The following is a 24,398-nucleotide window of genomic DNA, read 5'->3' as shown; positions in this document are numbered from 1 at the left end:
CTGCTGATTGTAAATTTAGGTCCTGACAATTAAATGTATTTACTGTAATATGTGATATCAGAACTGTGCTGTATGGCTAAGAAGTCATCTGTGCATTGTCAAATACGGTGTTGAGTTAGCATTTTAGCTCATATCTCTTTGAAGAAGAGGGAGAACTATTGTTGTCACCCTGACATGAATGTTGGCGTACGCGTCAGTTTTCCAACTTTAAGTTTTTGGTGCAAGTATTGAAACACATTAACACATCACTTTATAATTGTACTAGGGTACTGATAATTGACATTAGGGTCCGCGTGGGGATTGACTATTCACTCCCGGAGTCAAACTAAGGTATTTTTGGAGAAAAAAACCTGCTTTATGACATGTCTTGGACTTCGACATTTTTTACATTTTTGAAGATATCAGATATTTTTCAGCTATTAATGAATCCCAATTATGTCAATTAGGGTTGAGTATCACAAATTAATTATGTCAAGTACACAATATAATTCTTATTTATCCAATATGCAAAGCAATACAAATTTATATATTTTGATTATTTAGAGACAAACATTTGCAAGACGAGTTATGCTGTTCTACAACAGATTTTGTTATAATTTAATTGTGAGTGGAAATCTTTTGATTATTGCCGATCAAGGTATTACTTGTAAACCTGAGCCCTCATGCTAGGTAGGCAGGTTATAGATGCGAGTTTTCGCTCGCGGTCAAGTTGAAAGGATTGGCTGTCCAGTCATGCTGAGTGATATGTGAAAAGCATTGTTCAGTCAACGATAAATAGGTGTCCATGTTAGCCATGGGTAATTTTGCAGGTATCAAATAAGTTTGATAGATAATACGACTAATTAAGCATGCACAGTTTAAAAGCAGACATATAGGTCATTGCATGACTTTCGAGTTATAAATCCCGAGTGGTAAACTACACATTGCTGTTAATAAACAGTAACGCAGTCATAACTATCACGAAATAAATTTTTAATGATAAATTAACATTGAATTAAATACAATGCTATAATTTTACTCATATACAGTATATATAAATGTGCCATTGTTAGGCCGTTGTTTATGTGTTTGTGTCTTGATTTTTTCTTCTCCGAGGTTTTTGTTGATATTGACTCGGATAGTTTATACTCCGTTTATTTTATGGAGCATAATTTCGTATAATTCGAACAGGTTCATCAATACTAAAAATACATTCAAAATATTCTTTAAATGTTTTTTTTCTACGCAGACATGTACTCTATATATCATTTCTCTAGATCTAGAACCAATCAGGTTAACATTAGTAATGGACCACAGTATACTCAAAAAAACATAACAGATGGCATGGCCCATTTTCATTTCAATATTGATCACCGATTGATTAACTTTTCTTTATTCCATTCAAATATATTCCCTAATTAATGATGAAAGCTTACCTGATAATAATAATTAATTACAACCAGTGTTCCATACACTCATTGATGTGCAATGATGCACATTTTATTTCTTTGTTCTTTTTTCTGCAGTGCCAAGTCGGAAGCTGACATGGTGAAGAGAGAAATTGTAGGTTTTGGCGTTTTAACATATCTGTTTTATGCACTTGGAACAAGAACTTCTCAGCTTGGGGTAAGTTTGATGGAAACTGGTTAAATTTAGTATATTCAGCTTCTGTTCTATCTTACGTTGTACATTTGTACAATTTGTTTACTGGAATTTTAATGGTAGAATAATACAGCCCCATAATAGTAGAATTGGTCTGTAAACCAGTAGGAATGTCCTGCCTGAAGAAACCTGAGAGAGCAGAAAGGCCTTGCGGCAAAGTCTTGTTTTTTTGTTATTTTTTATACATTCACCTTCACAAGGACAGATTTCTTTTTCTTATATGAATGTACATGTATATATATACATCTCTCACCCTTCTTCAGCTTCGTAAACTCGGACTTCAAATAAATTAGCATATACACTGTGAAAAAATGCTCAGCGGATTAATAAGCACGGGAATTGGTAACATAATCATGACTTCATCCATTTGTAATGTTACCTCAATGTCGATTAGACGGTGCATTTCGAAAGGACTGATCAATGCAATTTTAGCGTTTTCTCCTTTTCTCGATCTCTGCACAAAAAGCTAAGGTCAAGTGAGTATTTTGTCAAAAACTAAATTGAATATTGTGGAAAAAGGTGCAAATTTAACTTCTCCACAAGGTAAGCTAACAACAAATAACTGAAGCGTACAGTTCCTAGAGAACATTGACCACGTCACTACTAAATCTGTTTACAATACTGGTGTCTCTACATAGATTCACCAATATCATTCAGTATCTGCCGTAGTTAAGAAAATCGCAAAACACCCTAAATTTTATTTTCTTGATTTATTTGATGTATTAGGATTGTACCTCATTTTGACTGCATATACGGTAGTGTGCCCGCAGTTGGCAACAAACATATCCTATGGAGCGTTAATGCACTATAACAATTGGAAATGTTCGTTGCCAACTGCGGGCATACTACCATATATGCAGTCAAAATGAGGTACAATCCTTAAATATATATTTGGTTTGTACAGTCCTAATAAATTTTATATAACTTTGCTGTGAGGGGTGTTGGTCAATTTGATTCTTTCCAGACATGATACCCAATAGATTTATTGTATCCATTTCCATTTCATAGACGATAATGCATCAAGTATTTATGTAATATCGTCCACCAGTTCCTATGCGCTGTATCCGTATAAAACCTTTTGGGACAAAGTGTCTATTAACACTTCGGCATTTGCATGCGCAGGATATTTTCAGATGTCTTATTGGCCGTTGGTCACATACATGTATATAGCATTTCATCATAGAACTTGGCTCTAGATCTGTACATGTCACGCTAGCCTCCTCCTTCGGCCCACACCAGCCGAAGGGTTCATGGTTGTTATTTCAACTACTACCAAAACTACTACACTTACTGTATCTTATTGCATTTTCTAGTACTGTTTATATATCATGTGATTGTATTTGTATTTTCTGTGTCTTGATAAAAGGGTGGATTGCCTTGAAAATTTGACATTTCTCATTGTCCACACTGTAAGAATTTCTTCTTTGCCCCATACATACATATCAAACGCCTGAAGATGGCCTGGAAGGCCTGAAAGCACTAGTGTTATTGATTGTTTTTTTTTCATATTTTTTTTTCATGTTTTTTTTTCATGTTGAATCTTTTTTGTTTATACCTGAAGGGTACATAGTCAATCCTTATAAAGTTTGTTTGATTGCTGGGTTTATCTGAACAACATAGTGATAATGTATTTCACTAATTCTGTATTTCCAGATCCATTGGTGGGCCCCTGACCCATCCTCCTGGACAGACGCCGAGCTTGGTATTCCACCTCTAAATGAGGACTAGGGAAATCAGGACTGAATATTGTAAATATGGCCGAGTCAGAAAGGAGGTCAACAGTGTATTTTGTATGGATGTTACATTTAGATCACGTTTTTTTTTTGTGATTATGATTTCAATAGATGATTGAATAACAAAAACTTGAAATTTGTGTTCCTTCTTTTCATTATCCTGTCAGAATCTTACAGGAGTAATGAATGAAAGATATCCTGTCATGCTGGGTCAGAACTAGTGACCTGTCACTCTCCACACAGACATTCAACCACTACTGTACTCTGCCTACAATAAGCCTCTACCCCCTAGGAGAAAATACTGGGATTTGTAAGGGAAGGGGCTTATTACTGAACACTCGTCTTGTTTCTAAGTAAGTGTCATACCAACGTATACAGCAAATGGAAAAGAAGAGAGGGGATTATTGTCAATGTCATGATAATCTATGTAATTGAATCATTTCACAGTGAAATTTCATGCGTTTTATATCTGACACATAAGCAGTAGGTGGAAAAATTTTGTCAAATTAGGAGATTTTGCGGGGGAAAAAATCAGTTTTTATACAAAGTTATGTACAGGGAAAAAAATTCATGTGACTACATGTGTATTCAAGGTCAAATAACTGCAGCACCTTGAATTAGATTGTTACAGAATTATCTGACTATAGAAATCAGCTTTATAGATCTTGAACACACATGCACTAAAATAAACAATCGTCAAGAACTTTTGCAAAAATAGTTGAATAAAGTTCTGTTCAGGTAAACACTTCTTCATAACACGAGTATCAAGCATACTTAATTTCAAAGACATTGGTTGAAAAATGTAGGAGGAAGATAGCTGGACAAACTAAATTTTACGCAGGAAGGACAGACATATAGAGTCTATGTGTCTCTTCTTTCTACTCTTTATTTATCTATACAATTGCTCAAAGAACTAGAAAACTCTTTTATTGCTCTTCTATCTATTTCTTTATTTTAGACCAATCACAAGTGAACTATGTCTCTACTCCTTTACCACTTCCTTGGCAACTTATTGATGACGTCATAATGTCTTGTTATTATCACATGACCTCCATTGTCTCCACTTACCACTACCTGTACATCATGTAACACTGTACTATGTAAGCTGTGCCCTGAGGACGGCCTACCTAGTAGGCCGAAACATGTCGGCAACCAGCATTCCTTTTCAATACAACGTTTAGATACCTGGATTCAGGAGTTGGCACTCTTCTTTTTATTTTGTTATTTACCTGGATTGTTTAAGAGGCCTCTGTATCTACTATGGATCTTCCTGGAACCCAGTGATGAAACAAAGCATCTTTTTGAACTCTGCAGGACGTTGGTTCTTGGAGAATTTCTCCTTAGGGAGAATTTTCTCTTCTGATAATATCTTCAATTGTCAAAATCCAAGATGGCCACCCGGTTTTTACAATTAAGACTCAAAATTGAATGGGCACAAAATTCCAAAGGGCAACATGCATGTGAAGTGATCCCTTCAGTACTTCTCAATAAATAGTAATAACAAGAAAAGTTTTCTGACAGATGAACAGCATACGACAAAAGGATGACAGACCTTAGATGTACAGTGATTTGGATAGCCTATCTGATGATAAGGAATGGCAACCTTGGACTGAACATGGTTATTTTGTGACATCATCATGACATACTGTTCTGTATCAATTATGGCTGAGAAGAGTGCATGCTCGTCAAATTTTGACAGAAGAATAAAAAGTCAAATTGCAACTCTCTTCCATCATACACATGTACTGTACATATTCAGATATGTTCTTTCAGTAACACCAGAAGATAAATTTGTGACTCTCTACGTACATGGATGATGGTATGTCATACTACAGCAAAATTGAAACAAAATGAAACTTGAAAATACCTGTAAGACATAAATGACCCCACTTCCATGTGACCTTTGCATAGTTTGACCAAATTCCACGAAAGAAGAGGGCCACATCCTTCTATTATACCATATACATTAGATCTCATTTGGCTAATTATGCTCTAAACCAAATTTCATCAAAATCCATTCAGGTGTTCAGGACTAGTAAGAGAATTTAATGATTTACCTCAATTTCCCCTATTGGGCCCCGTCCCTGGGGAGCCACACCCTCTGTTTACACGTTTGATCTCCTTTGCCCAATTATGCTCCAGACCAAATTTCATCAAAATCCATTCAGATGTTCAGGACAAGTAGGGATTTAAAAGAAATGTTGACATATGAAAGACATTGCACAACAGCATAATTTATTTATAAGGGGCCAGGTGAGCTAAAAAAAGGAATACTGGCTTAATCATGTACATTTTCTATAGAGAATGCAGGAACAAAGCAAAACACAGGCAAGAGTCACACAACCAGTTGATGAACTACTTGTGGGCTCAACTTTAATAGGTGTACACATTGAATTGGAATTAATTATATGTAAAATCAAGGGAATATTTTCTAAGACAAAAGTGTAAAATTAGGGGACGGGGAGTGTGAAATGTAGGTCGTTGTCCTCGCATAGAAAATACAAAATTTTCATTTTTTATTTTATTTTTATTTTCAGACAATCAGTCTAAAGGCCTAAATTCAGACCTTGGTATATACAGGCAAGATAACACAGAACATTCATGTGAATCTAAAATCTTGCCAAGAAAATACTGAATAATGTACGTTAAATCTGTAAGACAATCATCGTACAAATGATATTGATCATCATAGAAACTGTCCATCTGTATTAATATCATATACAATTTCAATATAAAGACTGATAACATACAATATGCCCTATAGCAGCTGTTAGTCAATAAGTATTTCCTGATTTAACACAGGTGGACCCTTACATAGGTATATATATACAGGTCATTTAATGTCCACCATACTACAACCATCAACACTGGTTATGAAATTACTTAATCTGAAGTAAGACATTTGATTGTCCATTGACGCAAGAATGTCTATTGTTTTCCATTGCCGTTAACTGGCATTGACTTGAATGCATCAGACTCCCTATGTGCTTTGACCTTGGGACGCGACCCTACTGCTGCATAAAATGTCTTGAGAGTGGGAAAAGTATCGAGACATGATGGTGCCAAAATCAAGTGGACGTCCAGAACGTCAAACAGGCTGTAGTCCGCAAAACATATCTGGAATATATATACAAGAACTTTAAGTGAAATCATTGTGTCAAACTTGAGATGCTGTCGGAAACACTTTCAAATTTTCTGTCGTGTAGTACAGATCACAAAGTTTGCTGCTTTGAAAGTAGAAAGGATTCTTTTTAAAAGGAGTATTGAAAAGTCTGAAATTTGTGCTTGATAGCCTGGTAAAGTCTGGTAAATAAATCCCCAGAAGCTATTTATCATTTACTTACCTTATCCCCAAGTATGTAAGGTGATTTGTCTTTGATGAAATTCTGAAAGATAATGATTTTTGGTGGTTTAAGGAATAGAGAAACCTTTTTCGTCTGAAATGATTTATTTCCTATATATTGCTATGTACAAATAGAGCACAAAAACTTTCCGAGAAAATGATAACATTTTGACTGTTTGATAGTTCATTTTATTATCAAACCTGGCAAAATTGGGAAAGAAGACACATTTTTTTGCTACCGGTAAATTGATTTAATTTACACTCTGTTCTGTACAATAAGAACATGAAAACTTTCAAATATTAATCATTGAGGCTGCTTTGATGTCATATAAAGTTGATATGAAATGGAAACCTCGAAGTACCCTAGATCTAATTATAACATCCAATGTCGGACTACTTTACCTCAAAGTACCCTAATTATAATACCCAATATCAGACTTCTTTACCTCAAAGTACTCTAATTTTGCAGGAAGAGCTTTAATATAGTCCTCTTTGCCAGCCTCCTGGAATTAGGAATAAAACATGAAATCATGTTAAGATGAATTTGATTAAAATTTAAATAGTTCAATCCTTTTTTACAAATTCATTATTAAGAGAGATTTATTACATGCATATACTGTATAGAAAATGCCAATGGCTCTTTGAAAATTTATTTGTGAATATATATATCAAAATGCTATAAAAAGCATACTGATCGAGTATTACTAAAGAAATACATGTCCCCTTCTGGCCCCCAGTAGTTGTTATACTGTAATGATTTATGAAAATATTGCCCTTTGGTATTAATTTGGGGAAATGAAAAGTATACAATTAACTTTCAGCTGATTGTAATGTAATAATACCCTAACTTGTTAATACTATAGTATTACAACAGAGGAATTGCATAAAATGAAACTCAGGCTTTCTATAATAGCAATGGTGACCAACAACTTACAACCCTAAAACTTCAACTTGTTCAAGATATTGTGGTGCTTTACTTACAAGGGTCTTAATATTGACATAAATCCCTTCTGGAATGAAGCTACCAGAACACCGACCATGATTTTCTAAAAATAGTAACAGTGACCTGACCCAACACCCCCGACCCTCGACCTTGTCCTAAAAGTTACCGTTCCTTGTAAAATTTTGTATAAAGTTCAATAAAAATTTCTCCAGAATGAAGTTTCTAGAATGCTGACAAAATATTTCCTAAAAAAAGAAATGGTGACCTTGACCAACAACCTTGAAACTTGAACTTGGTCTAGATGTATACAGTCCCTTGTAATTGTGTGAAGCTTGATTAGAATCCCCCAGGAAATGAAGCCATTAGAGTGCTGACATACATTTGTGTTGCGTACACCGACTATAGTTCCCCTTTGGTTTCACTCGTAGGGGATTTATAATTGAGGACTGTGAAACTGAAAAAAACGGTATCAGCAATCATTCATTAAAAAGTTTTCACAATAACTATGAAATTGTGGTACTTACGTAATTCTTGTAGATAAGGTTTACGTAGCCACTACGTAGATCCTCCACACTGTCGTTTACAATGTCAGCACGACAAGCCTCCGATTCATCAGCTCCATACAAATCTGGAAAACAAAATTCATCCAATAGGCTTATTTTTGTTATTTTTCTAAAACTAAAACACATCAACATTCTCCAACAAGAGGAAGGAGAACAATATACACCCCAACAAATTATATATCAATGCATGTCACCCCATCAAATCATATATTAATGTCACCCCATCAAATCATATATTACTGTCGCCCCATCAAATAATATAACAATGTCACCCCATCAAATCATATATTAATGTCGCCCCATCAAATCATATATTAATGTCACCCCATCAAATCATATATTAATGTCGCCCCATCAAATTATATATTAATGTCACCCCATCAAATCATATATTAATGTCGCCCCATCAAATTATATATTAATGTCGCCCCATCAAATCATATATTAATTTCACCCCATCAAATCATATATTAATGTCGCCCCATCAAATCATATATTAATGTCGCCCCATCAAATCATATATTAATGTCGCCCCATCAAATAATATATTAATGTCGCCCCATCAAATCATATATTAATGTCGCCCCATCAAATCATATATCAATGTCGCCCCATCAAATCATATATCAATGTCGCCCCATCAAATCATATAACAATGTCGCCCCATCAAATCATATATCAATGTCGCCCCATCAAATCATATATCAATGTCGCCCCATCAAATCATATATCAATGTCGCCCCATCAAATCATATATTAATGTCGCCCCATCAAATCATATATTAATGTCACCCCATCAAATCATATATTGTCGCCCCATCAAATCATATTTTAATGTCACCCCATCAAATCATATTTTAATGTCACCCCATCAAAAAATATATTAATGTCACCCCATCAAATTATATATTGTCACCCCATCAAACTAGAACTGTCGCCAGGATGGCTGACTAATACCCCCGCAATCTGCATGAGTCAATGGTGAATTGGAACTATTAATTAGAGGCTAACTAAGATAACCCAGTAATATAGTGACCAGTTGCCATAGCAACCTTAATTTTGAAAAAAATAAAAAGTGGCATGCATATCTACACATGTCACATGGTCCTCTATATTTGTGTGAAGTTTCATTGAAATTGGCCATTTAGTTTAGGAGGGTCATCAAATCATATATCAATGTCACCCCATCAAATCATATATTAATGTCGCCCCATCAAATCATATATTAATGTCACCCCATCAAATCATATATTAATGTCACCCTATCAAATCATATAACAAATTAATGTCGCCCCATCAAATCATATATTAATGTCGCCCCATCAAATCATATATTAATGTCCCCCCATCAAATCATATATTAATGTCGCCCCATCAAATCATATATTAATGTTGCCCCATCAAATCATATAACAATGTCACCCCATCAAATCATATATTAATGACACCCCATCAAATCATATACGGTATTACTGACACCCCAACAAATCATATATTAATGTCACCCCATCAAATCATATACATGTATTAATGACAACCCATCAAATCATAAATTAACGTTATACAATGTATACTCTCATGCATGAAAAAAACGGTCACCTGAGTTTTGAAATATTTTCGTTAATTGTACCCTTTTTGGCCCCACCCCTTAAGCCCCTGTGGGTCAGTTAGTGTCAATACTGTGTAACAGACATACCATACTGATAAGTCTTACCCAGTTTGTATTATTTTCAATGGCAATTGGAACAAATAAAGCTCAAAAATGTGTTTTCACTATACAAACTACGGTATATCAAAAATTACCCCCTCTCCCAGGGGAAACTTGAGACCCCAGGGTCATATAATTCACAATTTTGGTAAAGTACTTTATGACCTTTTTACCTGTGAAGTATTTGATTCTACCATCTCTGGGAGATGAGAAGATTTTCAAAATTTTAGTCAATTTGACCCTTTTTGGCCCTGCCCCACATGCCCCTGGGGGTTGGGGACCATATACTTCACAATGTTGGTTGACCTTTGGCCAGGGGAGCTTCCTGCCAAATTTCATTGAATTTGGATCAGTGGTTTTGAAGAACTACAAAAATATGGACAGACAACCAACAAAAGGCAATTAGTATAGGTCATGTGACCCAATAAAACTATCCCCTGGAGTACTGAGGATGGAGTACAGTCGTGACTCAATAACACTAAACCCCTTGAGTATTGAGAATGGAGTACAGTCGTGACTCAATAACACTAAACCCCTGGAGTATTGAGGATGGAGTACAGTCGTGACCCAATAAAACTAAACCCCTGGAGTACTGAGGATGGAGTACAGTCGTGACCCAATAACACTAAACCCCTGGAGTATTGAGGATGGAGTACAGTCGTAACTCAATAACACTAAACCCCTGGAGTATTGAGGATGGAGTACAGTCGTGACCCAATAACACTAAACCCCTGGAGTACTGAGGATGGAGTACAGTCGTGACTCAATAACACTAAACCCCTGGAGTACTGAGGATGGAGTACAGTCGTGACCCAATAAAACTAAACCCCTGGAGTACTGAGGATGGAGTACAGTCGTGACTCAATAACACTAAACCCCTGGAATATTGAGGATGGAGTACAGTCGTGACCCAATAACACTAAACCCCTGGAATATTGAGGATGGAGTACAGTCGTGACTCAATAAAACTAAACCCCTGGAGTACTGAGAATGAGTACAGTCGTGACCCAATAACACTAAACCCCTGGAGTATTGAGGATGGAGTACAGTCGTAACTCAATAACACTAAACCCCTGGAGTATTGAGGATGGAGTACAGTCGTGACCCAATAAAACTAAACCCCTGGAGTATTGAGGATGGAGTACAGTCGTGACCCAATAACACTAAACCCCTGGAGTATTGAGGATGGAGTACAGTCGTGACTCAATAACACTAAACCCCTGGAGTATTGAGGATGGAGTACAGTCATGACCCAATAACACTAAATCCCTGGAGTATTGAGGATGGAGTACAGTGGTGACTCAATAACACTAAATCCCTGGAGTATTGAGGATGGAGTACAGTCGTGACTCAATAACACTAAATCCCTGGAGTATTGAGGATGGAGTACAGTGGTGACTCAATAACACTAAACCCCTGGAGTATTGAGGATGGAGTACAGTGGTGACTCAATAAAACTAAACCCCTAGAGTATTGAGGATGGAGTACAGTCGTGACTCAATAAAACTAAATCCCTGGAGTACTGAGGATGGAGTACAGTCGTGACTCAATAAAACTAAACCCCTGGAGTATTGAGGATGGAGTACAGTCGTGACCCAATAAACTAAACCCCTGGAGGATGGAGTACAGTGGTGACTCAATAAAACTAAACCCCTGGAGTACTGAGGATGGAGTACAGTCGTGACCCAATAAAACTAAACCCCTGGAGTATTGAGGATAGAGTACAGTCGTGACCCAATAACACTAAACCCCTGGAGTACTGAGGATGGAGTACAGTCGTGACCCAATGAAACTAAACCCCTGGAGTATTGAGGATGGAGTACAGTCGTGACTCAATAAAACTAAACCCCTTGAGTATTGAGGATGGAGTTCAGTCGTGACCCAATAACACTAAACCCCTGGAGTACTGAGGATGGAGTACAGTCGTGACCCAATAAAACTAAATCCCTGGAGTATTGAGGATGGAGTACAGTCGTGACTCAATAACACTAAACCCCTGGAGTATTGAGGATGGAGTACAGTCATGACCCAATAAAACTAAATCCCTGGAGTACTGAGGATGGAGTAACGTCGTGACCCAATAACACTAAACCCCTGGAGTATTGAGGATGGAGTACAGTGGTGACTCAATAACACTAAACCCCTGGAGTATTGAGGATGGAGTACAGTCGTGACTCAATAACACTAAATCCCTGGAGTATTGAGGATGGAGTACAGTGGTGACTCAATAACACTAAATCCCTGGAGTATTGAGGATGGAGTACAGTCGTGACTCAATAACACTAAATCCCTGGAGTATTGAGGATGGAGTACAGTGGTGACTCAATAACACTAAACCCCTGGAGTATTGAGGATGGAGTACAGTGGTGACTCAATAAAACTAAACCCCTAGAGTATTGAGGATGGAGTACAGTCGTGACTCAATAAAACTAAATCCCTGGAGTACTGAGGATGGAGTACAGTCGTGACTCAATAAAACTAAACCCCTGGAGTATTGAGGATGGAGTACAGTGGTGACTCAATAAAACTAAACCCCTGGAGTATTGAGGATGGAGTACAGTGGTGACTCAATAACACTAAACCCCTGGAGTATTGAGGATGGAGTACAGTCGTGACCTAATAACATTAAACCCCTGGAGTATTGAGGATGGAGTACTGTCGTGACCCAATAACACTAAACCCCTGGAGTATTGAGGATGGAGTACAGTCGTAACTCAATAAAACTGAACCCCTGGAGTATTGAGGATGGAGTACAGTCGTGACTCAATAAAACTAAACCCCTGGAGTATTGAGGATGGAGTACTGTCGTGACCCAATAACACTAAACCCCTGGAGTATTGAGGATGGAGTACAGTCGTGACCCAATAACACTAAATCCCTGGAGTACTGAAGTTGGAGTACAGTCGTGACCCAATAAACTAAACCCCTGGAGGATGGAGTACAGTGGTGACTCAATAAAACTAAACCCCTGGAGTATTGAGAATGGAGTACAGTTGTGACTCAATAAAACTAAACCCCTGGAGTACTGAGGATGGAGTACAGTCGTGACCCAATAAAACTAAACCCCTGGAGTATTGAGGACAGAGTACAGTCGTGACCCAATAACACTAAACCCCTGGAGTATTGAGGACGGAGTACAGTCGTGACCCAATAACACTAAACCTCTGGAGTATTGAGGATGGAGTACAGTCGTGACCCAATAAAACTAAATCCCTGGAGTACTGAGATGGAGTACAGTAATGACTCAATAAAACTAAATCCCTGGAGTACTGAGGATGGAGTACAGTCATGACTCAATAAAACTAAACCCCTGGAGTATTGAGGATGGAGTACAGTCGTAACTCAATAAAACTGAACCCCTGGAGTATTGAGGATGGAGTACAGTCGTGACTCAATAAAACTAAACCCCTGGAGTACTGAGGATGGAGTACATTCGTGACTCAACAAGAGATCCCAGAGGGATCTTGGCGCCCACCATTGAATGATCTTCATAAGTTCCATGTCAGATTGATCTTTTCTCTACTTTTCCCTTCATTTTACTAATCTGTGCAAATTGAGACATCCCTCCAGTACTTTTCAAACAAGGGAATCCTAGCTATATAAGAAATTTGAGATTTAACGATAATGGCTGTTTGTTTGCCAGGTTGTTTTCAGGACAGACTGGTCCAAAAATGCAATACAAGGGACCAAGGGGAACCTACTTATGAAATTTGAGAAAGATCCACTCAGTACTTTGAGAAATAGAGATAACAAACTTCAATTGTCAAAATCCAAGATGGCGGTCTGTCGGCCTTATTGTTTTCCAATTGATCTCAAAATGCAATAAGCATAAAGAGGCACCAAGGGGAACCTCCATATGAAATTTGAGAAAGATCTCTTCAGTACTTTCTCAGAAATAGCGATAACAAACTTCAATTGTCAAAATCCAAGATGGCTGCCTGTCGGCCATGTTATTTTCAGATTGGTCTCAAAATGCAATAAGCATAAAGAGGCACCAAGGGGAACCTCCATAAGAAATTTGAGAAAGATCCCTTCAGTACTTTCTCAGAAATAGCGATAACAAACTTCAATTGTCAAAATCCAAGATGGCTGCCTGTCGGCCATGTTATTTTCAGATTGGTCTCAAAATGCAATATGCATAACTAGGCACCAAGGGAAACTTACATATGAAATTTGAGAAAGATCCCTTAAATACTTTCCCAGAAATAGTGATAACAAACTTCAATTGTCAAAATCCAAGATGGCTGCCTGTCGGCCATGTTGTTTTCAGATTGGTCTCAAAACGCAATATGCATAACTAGGCACCAAGGGAAACTTACATATGAAATTTCAGAAAGATCCCTTCAGTACTTTCTCAGAAATAGTGATAACAAACTTCAATTGTCAAAATCCAAGATGGCTGCCTGTCGGGCATGTTGTTTTCCGATTGGTCTCAAATCGCATTATGCATAACTAGGCACCAAGGGGAACCTACATATGAAATTTGAGAAAGATTCCTTCAGTACTTTCTCAGAAATAGCGATAACAAACTTCAATTGTCAAAATCCAAGATGGCTGCCTGTCGGCCATGTTGTTTTCGGATTGGTCTCAAAACGCAATATGCATAACTAGGCACTAAGGGAAACCTACATATAAAAATTTCAGAAAGATCCATTCAGTACTTTCTCAGAAATAGTGATAACAAACTTCAATTGTCAAAATCCAAGATGGCTGCCTGTCGGCCATGTTGTTTTCCGATTGGTCTCAAATCGCAATATGCATAACTAGGCACCAAGGGGAACCTACATATGAAATTTGAGAAAGATCCCTTCAGTACTTTCTCAGAAATAGCGATAACAAACTTCAATTGTCAAAATCCAAGATGGCTGCCTGTCCGCCATGTTGTTATCCGATTGGTCTCAAAACGCAATATGCATAACTAGGCACCAAGGGGAACCTTCATATGAAATTTGAGAAAGATCCCTTTAGTACTTTCTCAGAAATAGCGATAACAAACTTCAATCGTCAAAATCCAAGATGGCTGCCTGTCGGCCATGTTGTTTTCCGATTGGTCTCAAAACGCAATATGCATAACAAAGCACCAAGGGAAACCTACATATGAAATTTGAGAAAGATCCCTTCAGTACTTTCTCAGAAATAGCGATAACAAACTTCAATTGTCAAAATCCAAGATGGCTGCCTGTCGGCCGTGTTGTTTTCCGATTGGTCTCAAAATGCAATATGCATAACTAGGCACCAAGGGGAACCTACATATGAAATTTGAGAAAGATCCCTTCAGTACTTTCTCAGAAATAGCGATAACAAGAATTGTTTACGGACGGAGGGACGGACGGAGGGACGGACGGACGGACGGACGGAGGGACGGACGGACGACGGACCACGGACGCAGGGCGATTTGAATAGCCCACCATCTGATGATGGTGGGCTAATAAAACTAAACCCCTGGAGTATTGAGGATGGGGTACAGTCGTGACCCAATAACACTAAATCCCTGGAGTATTGAGGATGGAGTACAGTCGTGACTCAATAACACTAAACCCCTGGAGTATTGAGGATGGAGTACAGTGGTGACCCAATAAAACTAAATCCCTGGAGTACTGAGGATGGAGTACAGTCGTGACTCAATAACACAAAACCCCTGGAGTATTGAGAATTCCAGCCAAGTAAGTAAATACTTACCTAATTTTCTAGCCAGGTGTCGGATGATTGTGTTCGATTGGACGAGTGTCAAGTCGCCGTCCTTCAGACAGGGTGCCTGTCCAAAAGCCTGATTCAAATAAAAGAAAACACATCAGCACTGGGAACCAAATAAAGGGAAAAGAGATGAGAGCCTTTCTGAAGTCATGTGTTAGTAAATGTTAGCCTTGGTGAAGTCATGTGTTAGTAAATGTTAGCCTTGGTGAAGTCATGTGTTAGTAAATGTTAGCCTTGGTGAAGTCGTGTGTTAGTAAATATTAGCCTTGGTGAAGTCATGTGTTAGTAAATATTAGCCTTGGTGAAGTCATGTGTTAGTAAATATTAGCCTTGGTGAAGTCATGTGTTAGTAAATGTTAGCCTTGGTGAAGTCATGTGTTAGTAAATGTTAGCCTTGGTGAAGTCATGTGTTAGTAAATATTAGCCTTGGTGAAGTCATGTGTTAGTAAATATTAGCCTTGGTGAAGTCATGTGTTAGTAAATGTTAGCCTTGGTGAAGTCATGTGTTAGTAAATATTAGCCTTAGTGAAGTCATGTGTTAGTAAATATTAGCCTTGGTGAAGTCATGTTATTAAATGTTAGCCTTGGTGAAGTCATGTGTTAGTAAATATTAGCCTTGGTGAAGTCATGTGTTAGTAAATATTAGTCTTGGTGAAGTCATGTGTTAGTAAATATTAGCCTTAGTGAAGTCATGTGTTAGTAAATATTAGCCTTGGTGAAGTCATGTGTTAGTAAATGTTAGCCTTGGTGAAGTCATGTGTTAGTAAATATAAATGTTTGTCATTCGTATGATATTCATGTTTAAAACTGAATGCAAACTTTACTTATTTCACAACAATTAAGAAGCAATTAGCTATACTAACTTATATAAATCACTATTGTTAAATTCGACGGAAGCATGTGAGGGGCTTAATGTGGGAGGAAATCAAAGAACTCTAAAAGTTCATGAGGTCGAGCAGTTAACCCCTAACCTTTTCATGTCTGATAAGATAATCAAACCATGGCCACCTATAGCTATATAGTTGAAATACAAGTGTGTTACCAATGTGCCAACCGACCACCCATAATTTTTTCTATATTTCTACATCTCAAACTTCACACATTTCAAAATATATAAAAAATAGAAAAGGTGTGTAGGATATATGATTGTGGCCACCTTGGATTTCGGACCAACCCAAAAGATAACAACACTTGACCAAGACCATCTCAGAATCATTTCAGGTAAGTTAGAGCTGAATCCTACTGGTGGAACTTGAGAAGAAGTTTGAAATATTTTGTTCAGGAAAACCATGGTTGTGCAAATCAATCATATTACAAAATGGCCAACATGGCTGCAATGTCAAAGTTTTTACGAGGCCGAAAAATAACAACACATTATTGAAGGTTGACTCTCCTTCACCAATTTCCAGCTCAATAGCATCAGTGGAACAGCAGAAGAAGTTTAATATGTGTTTTCCAAGATGGCTGCCATGATGGCCATCTTGGATTTCTGACCGACCCAAAAAATCATTACATTTGGTCGGGACCATCTAAAGATCATTTCAGGCAAGTTTCAGCTCAATCCTACTGTTAGAACTTGTGAAGAAGTTTGTATTGTGAAAAGTTTATGCATGGCGGACGGCGGACAACAGCAGACACGAAGCAGGATGACTATAGGTCATCCTGACCCTTCAGGTCAGATGACCTAATACATACCCCAGACAGGAAAACCTCTATCCATATCTAGCTTACAGCTTACCATTTTTGGTTTCCATTCAGCTGTCCAATTACTCCCACAGTTTGTTTCAGTAAAGCTAACATTATTATCAGCCATGATCAGCCTAATTGTCTCACCTCTGCCTATATTAATCAGAAAGTAACAGACACAGGTAAATAACAATACATACACAGGTAAATAACAATACAGACACAGGTAAATAACAATACAAACACAGGTAAATAACAATACAGACACAGGTAAATAACAATACAGACACAGATAAATAACAATACAAACACAGGTAAATAACAATACAAACACAGGTAAATAACAATACAGACACAGGTAAATAATAATACAGACACAGGTAAATAACAATACAAACACAGGTAATTAACAATGATACAATTTTTACAGTTGGACCCAAAAATAAAAGCATGTGATGCCATTAAAATGGCAGAAAACAATGGTAGATAGATGGGGAAATGTGTTCATTTCTTTTTACAGAAGTTTCAGAGAATTAGGTTTTCTTGACTTTAACAGTCCTTCCATGAGGATGGCTTTAATTTTAAAAAAGTTGTAATCAAAGGTTAATGGAATTTCCGAAAAGAGGTATAGTATAGGTCTTACCTAAAACGATGTTGAATTTTTACCTTATTTTCAGATTGTTTTTATTTAAATAGAATGACTCATTTTGATAATTTTTGCATAAAGTAAACCATACAAACATTAGATTTTGGGTAACACACCTTTCACTGCAAAGTAAATAAACTCCATCTTATCAAATCTGTAAAGAAAATAAAAACATGTTTAAACAGCTAAAATGTAAGATAACTTGGAAGTAGGCCAAGACCATTTATTTGAATTAACTTCATCCCAGCATGCTACTGGCCAAACAATTCATGATCCACTATTTCAACCAGATCATCCTAAATTATCGTTATTAATTTAATTAAAGCACACAGCATTCCAAATTTCATAAAAAATACACTCCAATTTACTCAAGTTATCGTGCTCACAAGTACAAAGGGCCATATAACTAGGTAATTTACAATCAAATAATTAATTAGTACCATTGCCATTAACAAGCGGCCCATCTTCGCTAACCAAGGGTTACTCTACTCTAAGCTCATGGAGCTTAGCTTAAGAGTAACCCTTGGTTAGCGAAGATGCAAGCGGCCTGGCCAAAGATCTGTGTCGCTCACCTGGCCGACAAGGCAGTAAATATTGGGAAACAGCTAGTACCCTTCTTTTCTTCAGAAGGATTTTGCTTTATATTTTACTTCCCCTATATGGCTCCGCCTCTCATGCCCCTGGGTGGTAGGGGTGGGGGATGGTGGGTTAACTGTCCAGACCAACCGTTTAAACAAAATTGGTTTCACTTACCCAAGGATGCTAGACCCAATCTTTTCATTCCTATTTTAAAGTAATTTTTATGTTTCCCTATTGTGTCTCGACCCTCAGGTGCAGATTTATGATTTAAGAAAATATAAATAACAGAAAATGTCTTTGTAATATTTATAAACAATTTTGACTGCATTTATATGCAAATATCTTTATAAAATTAATATATATGTCTTGTCCATGGTCGCCTAACAATATAATAATTGCAAAATAGCAACAAGAAAGATTTTAGAGAAAAAAAAAGACTTTAACCTACATTTACCCGTTAAAGAGAAAATCGAAAATAATCAAAGCTCGGACTCGGCTCGGGATACCCGAAATCACCCCACCCCTACGTGGTTAACCGGTACGATTGCAAAAAAAGAATAAATCAAGGAAATAATAAAAATCAAATATCTACTTCTGAAAACGGATGTATTTCATAATTCTATTCTCATCTATATTATAACAAAGGGATGAGTTGGAAGTGTTTTGATGTGTTTTTCGGTAAATCAATTTCATTTCAATATTTCACAATTCAATTTGGATTGTCTCCCCTGAATTGCACGTTACACAAATCTAATGAAATGTCATTATCAATTAAGTGATATCATTTAGTTATCCAAGTCCTATTTCGTAGCTAAATGATGTCACTTTCAGTTTAAATATATCACTAGACCACACAAATGTCGCTCTCACCACAGGTAGCTCTCACTCGCTCGTCCACTTGACCTAAAACTAGGTCAAAATCGTAGACGATCTAGGCTAACGTTAGCTCTGTTGACGAAAAGTTACGCAGCACACTTGAACCGGTTAGGCCTACTGTCTGTTGCCTGTGTATGCTTTGTCATGCACATTTTAAGAACACTGCACCTGTCATGAAAACGTGTACTTTGATAAACCTTACCTTTATAGTAGGTCTATAGTCAAAAGGATAGAATATTCTCTTCTCGTGTGCGGGTGCACGCCTGTAGATGTAACTTCCGGTGATAATGAAGCCATATCCCGATTTTTTTCTTCCCATTATATGCTTTGCAGTGCTAGACTAGTCCTATCTAATGATGCAGTTCTTAGTTTTAATTGTTCTTGGCATTTTAACGGAGGGGGGTTACACGTGGGAGGGGGGGAGGGGTGATTACATATATATACATTTCATCATTTCATAGGCCTAAACAGAAATATTCAGAATTTCGAGTTGATGCAATGGATAATAAAAAGTTTTACTAATCTTAAATAGATATAATTATAAAAGTCAATCTATGGACTACACATTTTCACATCTATAACCGAGCCTCGGCATTTCATTAAATCACTTGTACGGCCTCATGTAGAATATGCATCTTGCGTGTGGAATCCATATAAGATTAAGGATATCGACCTAGTGAAGAATGCAAAGAAGAGCTTCCAAACTCATACCAGGATTTAAAAACTTAACGTATATGGAGCGCTTGAATAGACTTTAAAGCTTCCAACTCTGAAACATCGCCGAACACGAGGGGACCTAATTAATAAACACTTTTAAACTCGTTAAACATATTAATGATAATAGAGTAACTGGGGGAATACTAAAGATGGAGGAAACCAGAAGGACAAGAAGTCATTCTTATAAACTTTTCAAAAGCTGTAAAACTGATATTAGGAAGAACTTTTTTAGTTTTCGCGTAGTGGATATTTGGAACAACCTTCCACAACATGTTATTAACTCTGAAGATGTACTGCAATTTAAAATAAGACTTGATGAACACTAAACATATGAACATTTCATTTTAATTTAATTTAATGCGTGCTTTATTATAGGATAGTCAATATATTGTATATATTCAAGCCGTGACACCGGCAACGGCAAATTACTCATATGTATTTCTGATATGGGTATAGAGGCTAGTAGCCAGCATCCATAATTATTCCTATTAAATCCTATTAAATCACAGGGTATAACCTGATGCGGGTAACTGTATTTATACCCACATCCAATATGGCGCAGGGAGGAAATTGTGGGTGTGTAGTAGAGAATATATATGTCTCTGGTGTGTAACTGATGTGAATTATCAATGTTCTTCAACTTTATAGGACATTCTGAGTAAGCGTATCGATAGTTGGTTCAATACAAAAGTAATCTGCAAGGATGAGTTACCGATAATTGGTGTATTTAAGCTGACATTGTAAGTTTTGGCATGATGACGGTAACTGTAGGGTCTATGATGACGGTAACTGTAAGTCTATGATGACGGTAACTGTAAGTCTATGATGACGGTTACTGTAAGTCTACGATGACGGTTACTGTAAGTCTATGATGACGGTAACTATAAGTCTATGATGACGGTAACTGTAAGTCTAAGATACGGGTATCTGATAATATGAAAAATGATTCGGGTAACTGACGATACACACGTACAGTAAACTTAAGCGTTATATTCTATACAAAACCCGCTTTTAGTCATAAAGGACACTTAATTCAGAAAGTAAAATATTATATAGATTCATCATGATATACAATAGACTAAATCTCCCCCGTATGAAAACCGGTGTTGGAGCCTACAACGTGCTTCTACAAATACAGATTTTATCCTTTTTTTAACATGTCATGGTCTCATGGATTACCGAGGATTAAATGCTTGAGAAAGATATATCTACAATCGTTTTCTGTGAAATTATATAAAAGAGCTTCACAACAATTATAATATTATTGATAGTTAACGTACAAGTACATACCATAGGTACTTATTAAAACCATAATTTTAGCTCCGTTTTTTATGATAAAAAACATACAATTTAGTTCATCTTGACTAATCATAATTAATACTAAAACATATTAAACTCGCTAGGATTAAAGTGTACCATTTTTTTTTCTTTTCTTTTTTTTTTCTTTTTGTAAAAGTGATTGAGATCCTTGTGATTTTACTTTCCATTCGTGTGTCGCAAGTCCTGTCTTCTCTAAAAACAAGACTTTAAAAAATATACAAATATGTTAAGAAAATGATGAGTTCTCAAGTTTGAATTGGTTAGTATACCACTAAACAATTACCAGGTGTGAAATTACAGTCCACAAGCTGGTCACACCTGTCACTGCACCACAGGTGTCTGTGATTTCTGGCACCCGCCGATAGTTGCTTGTGAGTTGACGCGTTCCGAAAGATATACTTTTACAGATTGTACGTAAATTGAGCTTGGATTTTGTTGAGGATTGCGTTTATACTATAGGGAATACATATTCAAGTTGTTGAAATCAAACACATTTTTTTGGAATTCAGTGAGTTTTAATTGTTTACACCTAAAAATAGTGTGAAAATTAAATGATGGTTCTTATAACAATATACAATGTACCAAGAAGGTGACATAATACATTACATCTGCCTTCAAGTTTGCAGGCTTATACTAAATACATTTTTGCTTCCACATCTAAACAATATAAATTTCATGTTAATCTTGCTATTGCTTTTACTACAACATATGGACATTGAATCAAATCCTGGTCCTGAGCCAGGGGAACTCTCAATTTTTCATTTAAACATCAGAAGTATACGGAATAAAATTGATTATATAGAGAGTATTGCAGGTGAGTATGATATAATTTGTTTAACTGAAACCCATCTTGATGCTTCTTTACCAACAAGTGATTTATCTATGGATGGTTTTTACTCCCCTTTTAGACTTGATAGAAATTTTGCAGGAGGTGGTATAATGGTATATATTAATAATGCACTTAAAGTCAATAGATTAACTGTTTTAGAAACTCCTGGTCTTGAAGTTATGTGGTTTGAAGTGTTTCTTCCTGAAGGGAGGAAAATCATTATAGGAACTGCTTATCTGTCAAATTATCATGATGCAAATCATTTTTGGAATATACTCCGTATCTCTTTAAACTACGTCAAGGACATTACTGATGAAGTTATATTGTTGGTTGATCTAAGTGTAGATTTGCTAACAATTTCTCAAAATCATGTTTTTGCAGATATTATTGATACTTTTAATTTGACTAATGTAATATTAGAACCTACCCGAATAGGTCCTACAAGATCAAGTTTACTTGATCCTATTTTATTATCAGATTCTCTTACTTGTATAGACTCTTCTGTTATTGAAACTGATAAAGATTTTACGGATCATGAAGCTTGTGTTGCTTACATTTAAGTTCCTTTTAAAATAAAACCTGTATTTAGAAGACGAGTATGGCTTTATAAAAGAGCAAATTTTGAATTATTTAATGATCTTATCAGGAAATATGATTGGAACACTCTTTTTACAAATTGCAATTCAGCAGATTCTGCCAGTGTTGCGTTTACCAAAGTTTTCCTTGATTTTGCTAATACATGTATACCAAATAAAGAAGTTACTATTAGGCCCAAAGATAAGCAATGGATGAATTCTGATTTGAGAAAAAAATATGAGAATACGTGATAGGTTGAGGGAAATAGCGATAAATTCCAAGCATCCAAGGGACATAACAAATTTTAAACGACAGAGGAATAAGGTAAATAACATGAAAAAATTTGCAAGAACATCATTTTATGATAATGTAGGTGATCTTATTGATTATTATTATTCAGGAGATCCTAAAAACTATTGGAAGCTAATAAAGAGACTTATAAAAAATTCAGGGACAGAGTCTATCCCTACTCTTATAGACCCAAACACTGGTCATTTATCTGTCGATGATAAAGACAAGTCAAATTTATTAAATGAATATTTTTGTAGTATTACTAATATTGATGATAATAATAGTGAAGTGCCTATCTTAGAGCCAAAAACTAACAGCTCTTTAAATTCCTTATTAGTTACTTCTAATGAAATTTGTGATGTTTTAAAAAATTTAAAGCTTGATAAAAGCCTCAGGTGAAGATGGTATAAGTCATCATATGCTTAAATACACAGCATATACAGTTTGTAAACCCCTTGAACTTCTTTTTAATTTTTCTTTATCTACTTGTATTTTTCCAAATATATGGAAAATAGCTAAAGTTATGTCCCTCTTTGAAAAAGGAGATAGGCATTCTATATCAAATTATCGTCCCATATCTCTCCTCTCTACTGTTGGGAAAGTGTTAGAAGGGGTTATTTTTAAGCACTTGTATTATTATTTTTTTGAAAATGCATTATTTTATCGGTTTCAAGCAGGATTTATGCCTGGAAATTCAGCAGTATACCAACTAATTGAAATTTATCATAACATTTGTCTAAATCTAGAAGAAAAGAAACATACTTGTATGATTTTCTGCGACATTTCGAAAGCCTTTGACAGAGTCTGGCACAAAGGTCTCCTAATAAAGTTAAATTCATATGGTATTTCAGATAACCTCTTGTCCTGGATAGAAAACTATTTATGTAACAGACAACAAGAAGTATATATTAACATTTCATCTTCTGATGCTGGTATGATAATGGCTGGAGTTCCCCAGGGCTCAATTCTAGGACCTCTTCTTTTTTTAATATATATTAATGACATAGCTGATGAACTTGAGTCAACAGCACGTTTATTTGCTGATGACACTTCTCTTATAAAGTCGTCTTCTTCATGCCGAGAAATTGAATTAGTTTTAAACAGAGATTTAGAAAAATTAAATCAGTGGGCAAAAACTTGGCTTGTTTCTTTTAATCCAAATAAAACTGAGATAATTTTTATATCAAACTCCGACAATATTGAAGAAAATTTTTGATGGAACCTTTTTAAATATTAGTAGTTTACATAGACAT

General features: G+C 36.3%; 1 protein-coding gene across 2 annotated transcripts; it reads right to left on the bottom strand.

Moving 5' to 3' along the window:
* Positions 1–5,889: 5,889 nt before the first annotated feature.
* LOC117326839 (glutathione S-transferase P-like) lies at positions 5,890–19,713 on the bottom strand. Of its 2 annotated transcripts, none has more exons than XM_033883609.1 (8): positions 19,615–19,713; positions 18,074–18,111; positions 17,364–17,464; positions 15,611–15,698; positions 8,185–8,288; positions 7,164–7,220; positions 6,719–6,760; positions 5,890–6,491 (listed from the first exon to the last, which is right to left on the bottom strand). In XM_033883609.1, exons 2-8 carry the CDS (start codon positions 18,099–18,101, stop codon positions 6,303–6,305), a joined length of 609 nt encoding a protein of 202 aa, XP_033739500.1. In that variant the 5' UTR covers positions 18,102–18,111; positions 19,615–19,713; the 3' UTR covers positions 5,890–6,302. The 2 variants fall into 2 exon arrangements, with proteins under 2 accessions (XP_033739500.1, XP_033739501.1); XM_033883610.1 differs by lacking the exon at positions 19,615–19,713 and adding an exon at positions 19,407–19,561.
* Between the last annotated feature and the right edge of the window lie 4,685 nt (positions 19,714–24,398).

This window comes from Pecten maximus, chromosome 5 (genome assembly GCF_902652985.1).
Source record: "Pecten maximus chromosome 5, xPecMax1.1, whole genome shotgun sequence".
Lineage (NCBI taxonomy): Eukaryota > Metazoa > Mollusca > Bivalvia > Pectinida > Pectinidae > Pecten > Pecten maximus.
This window is presented reverse-complemented; position numbering and strand designations above follow the sequence as displayed.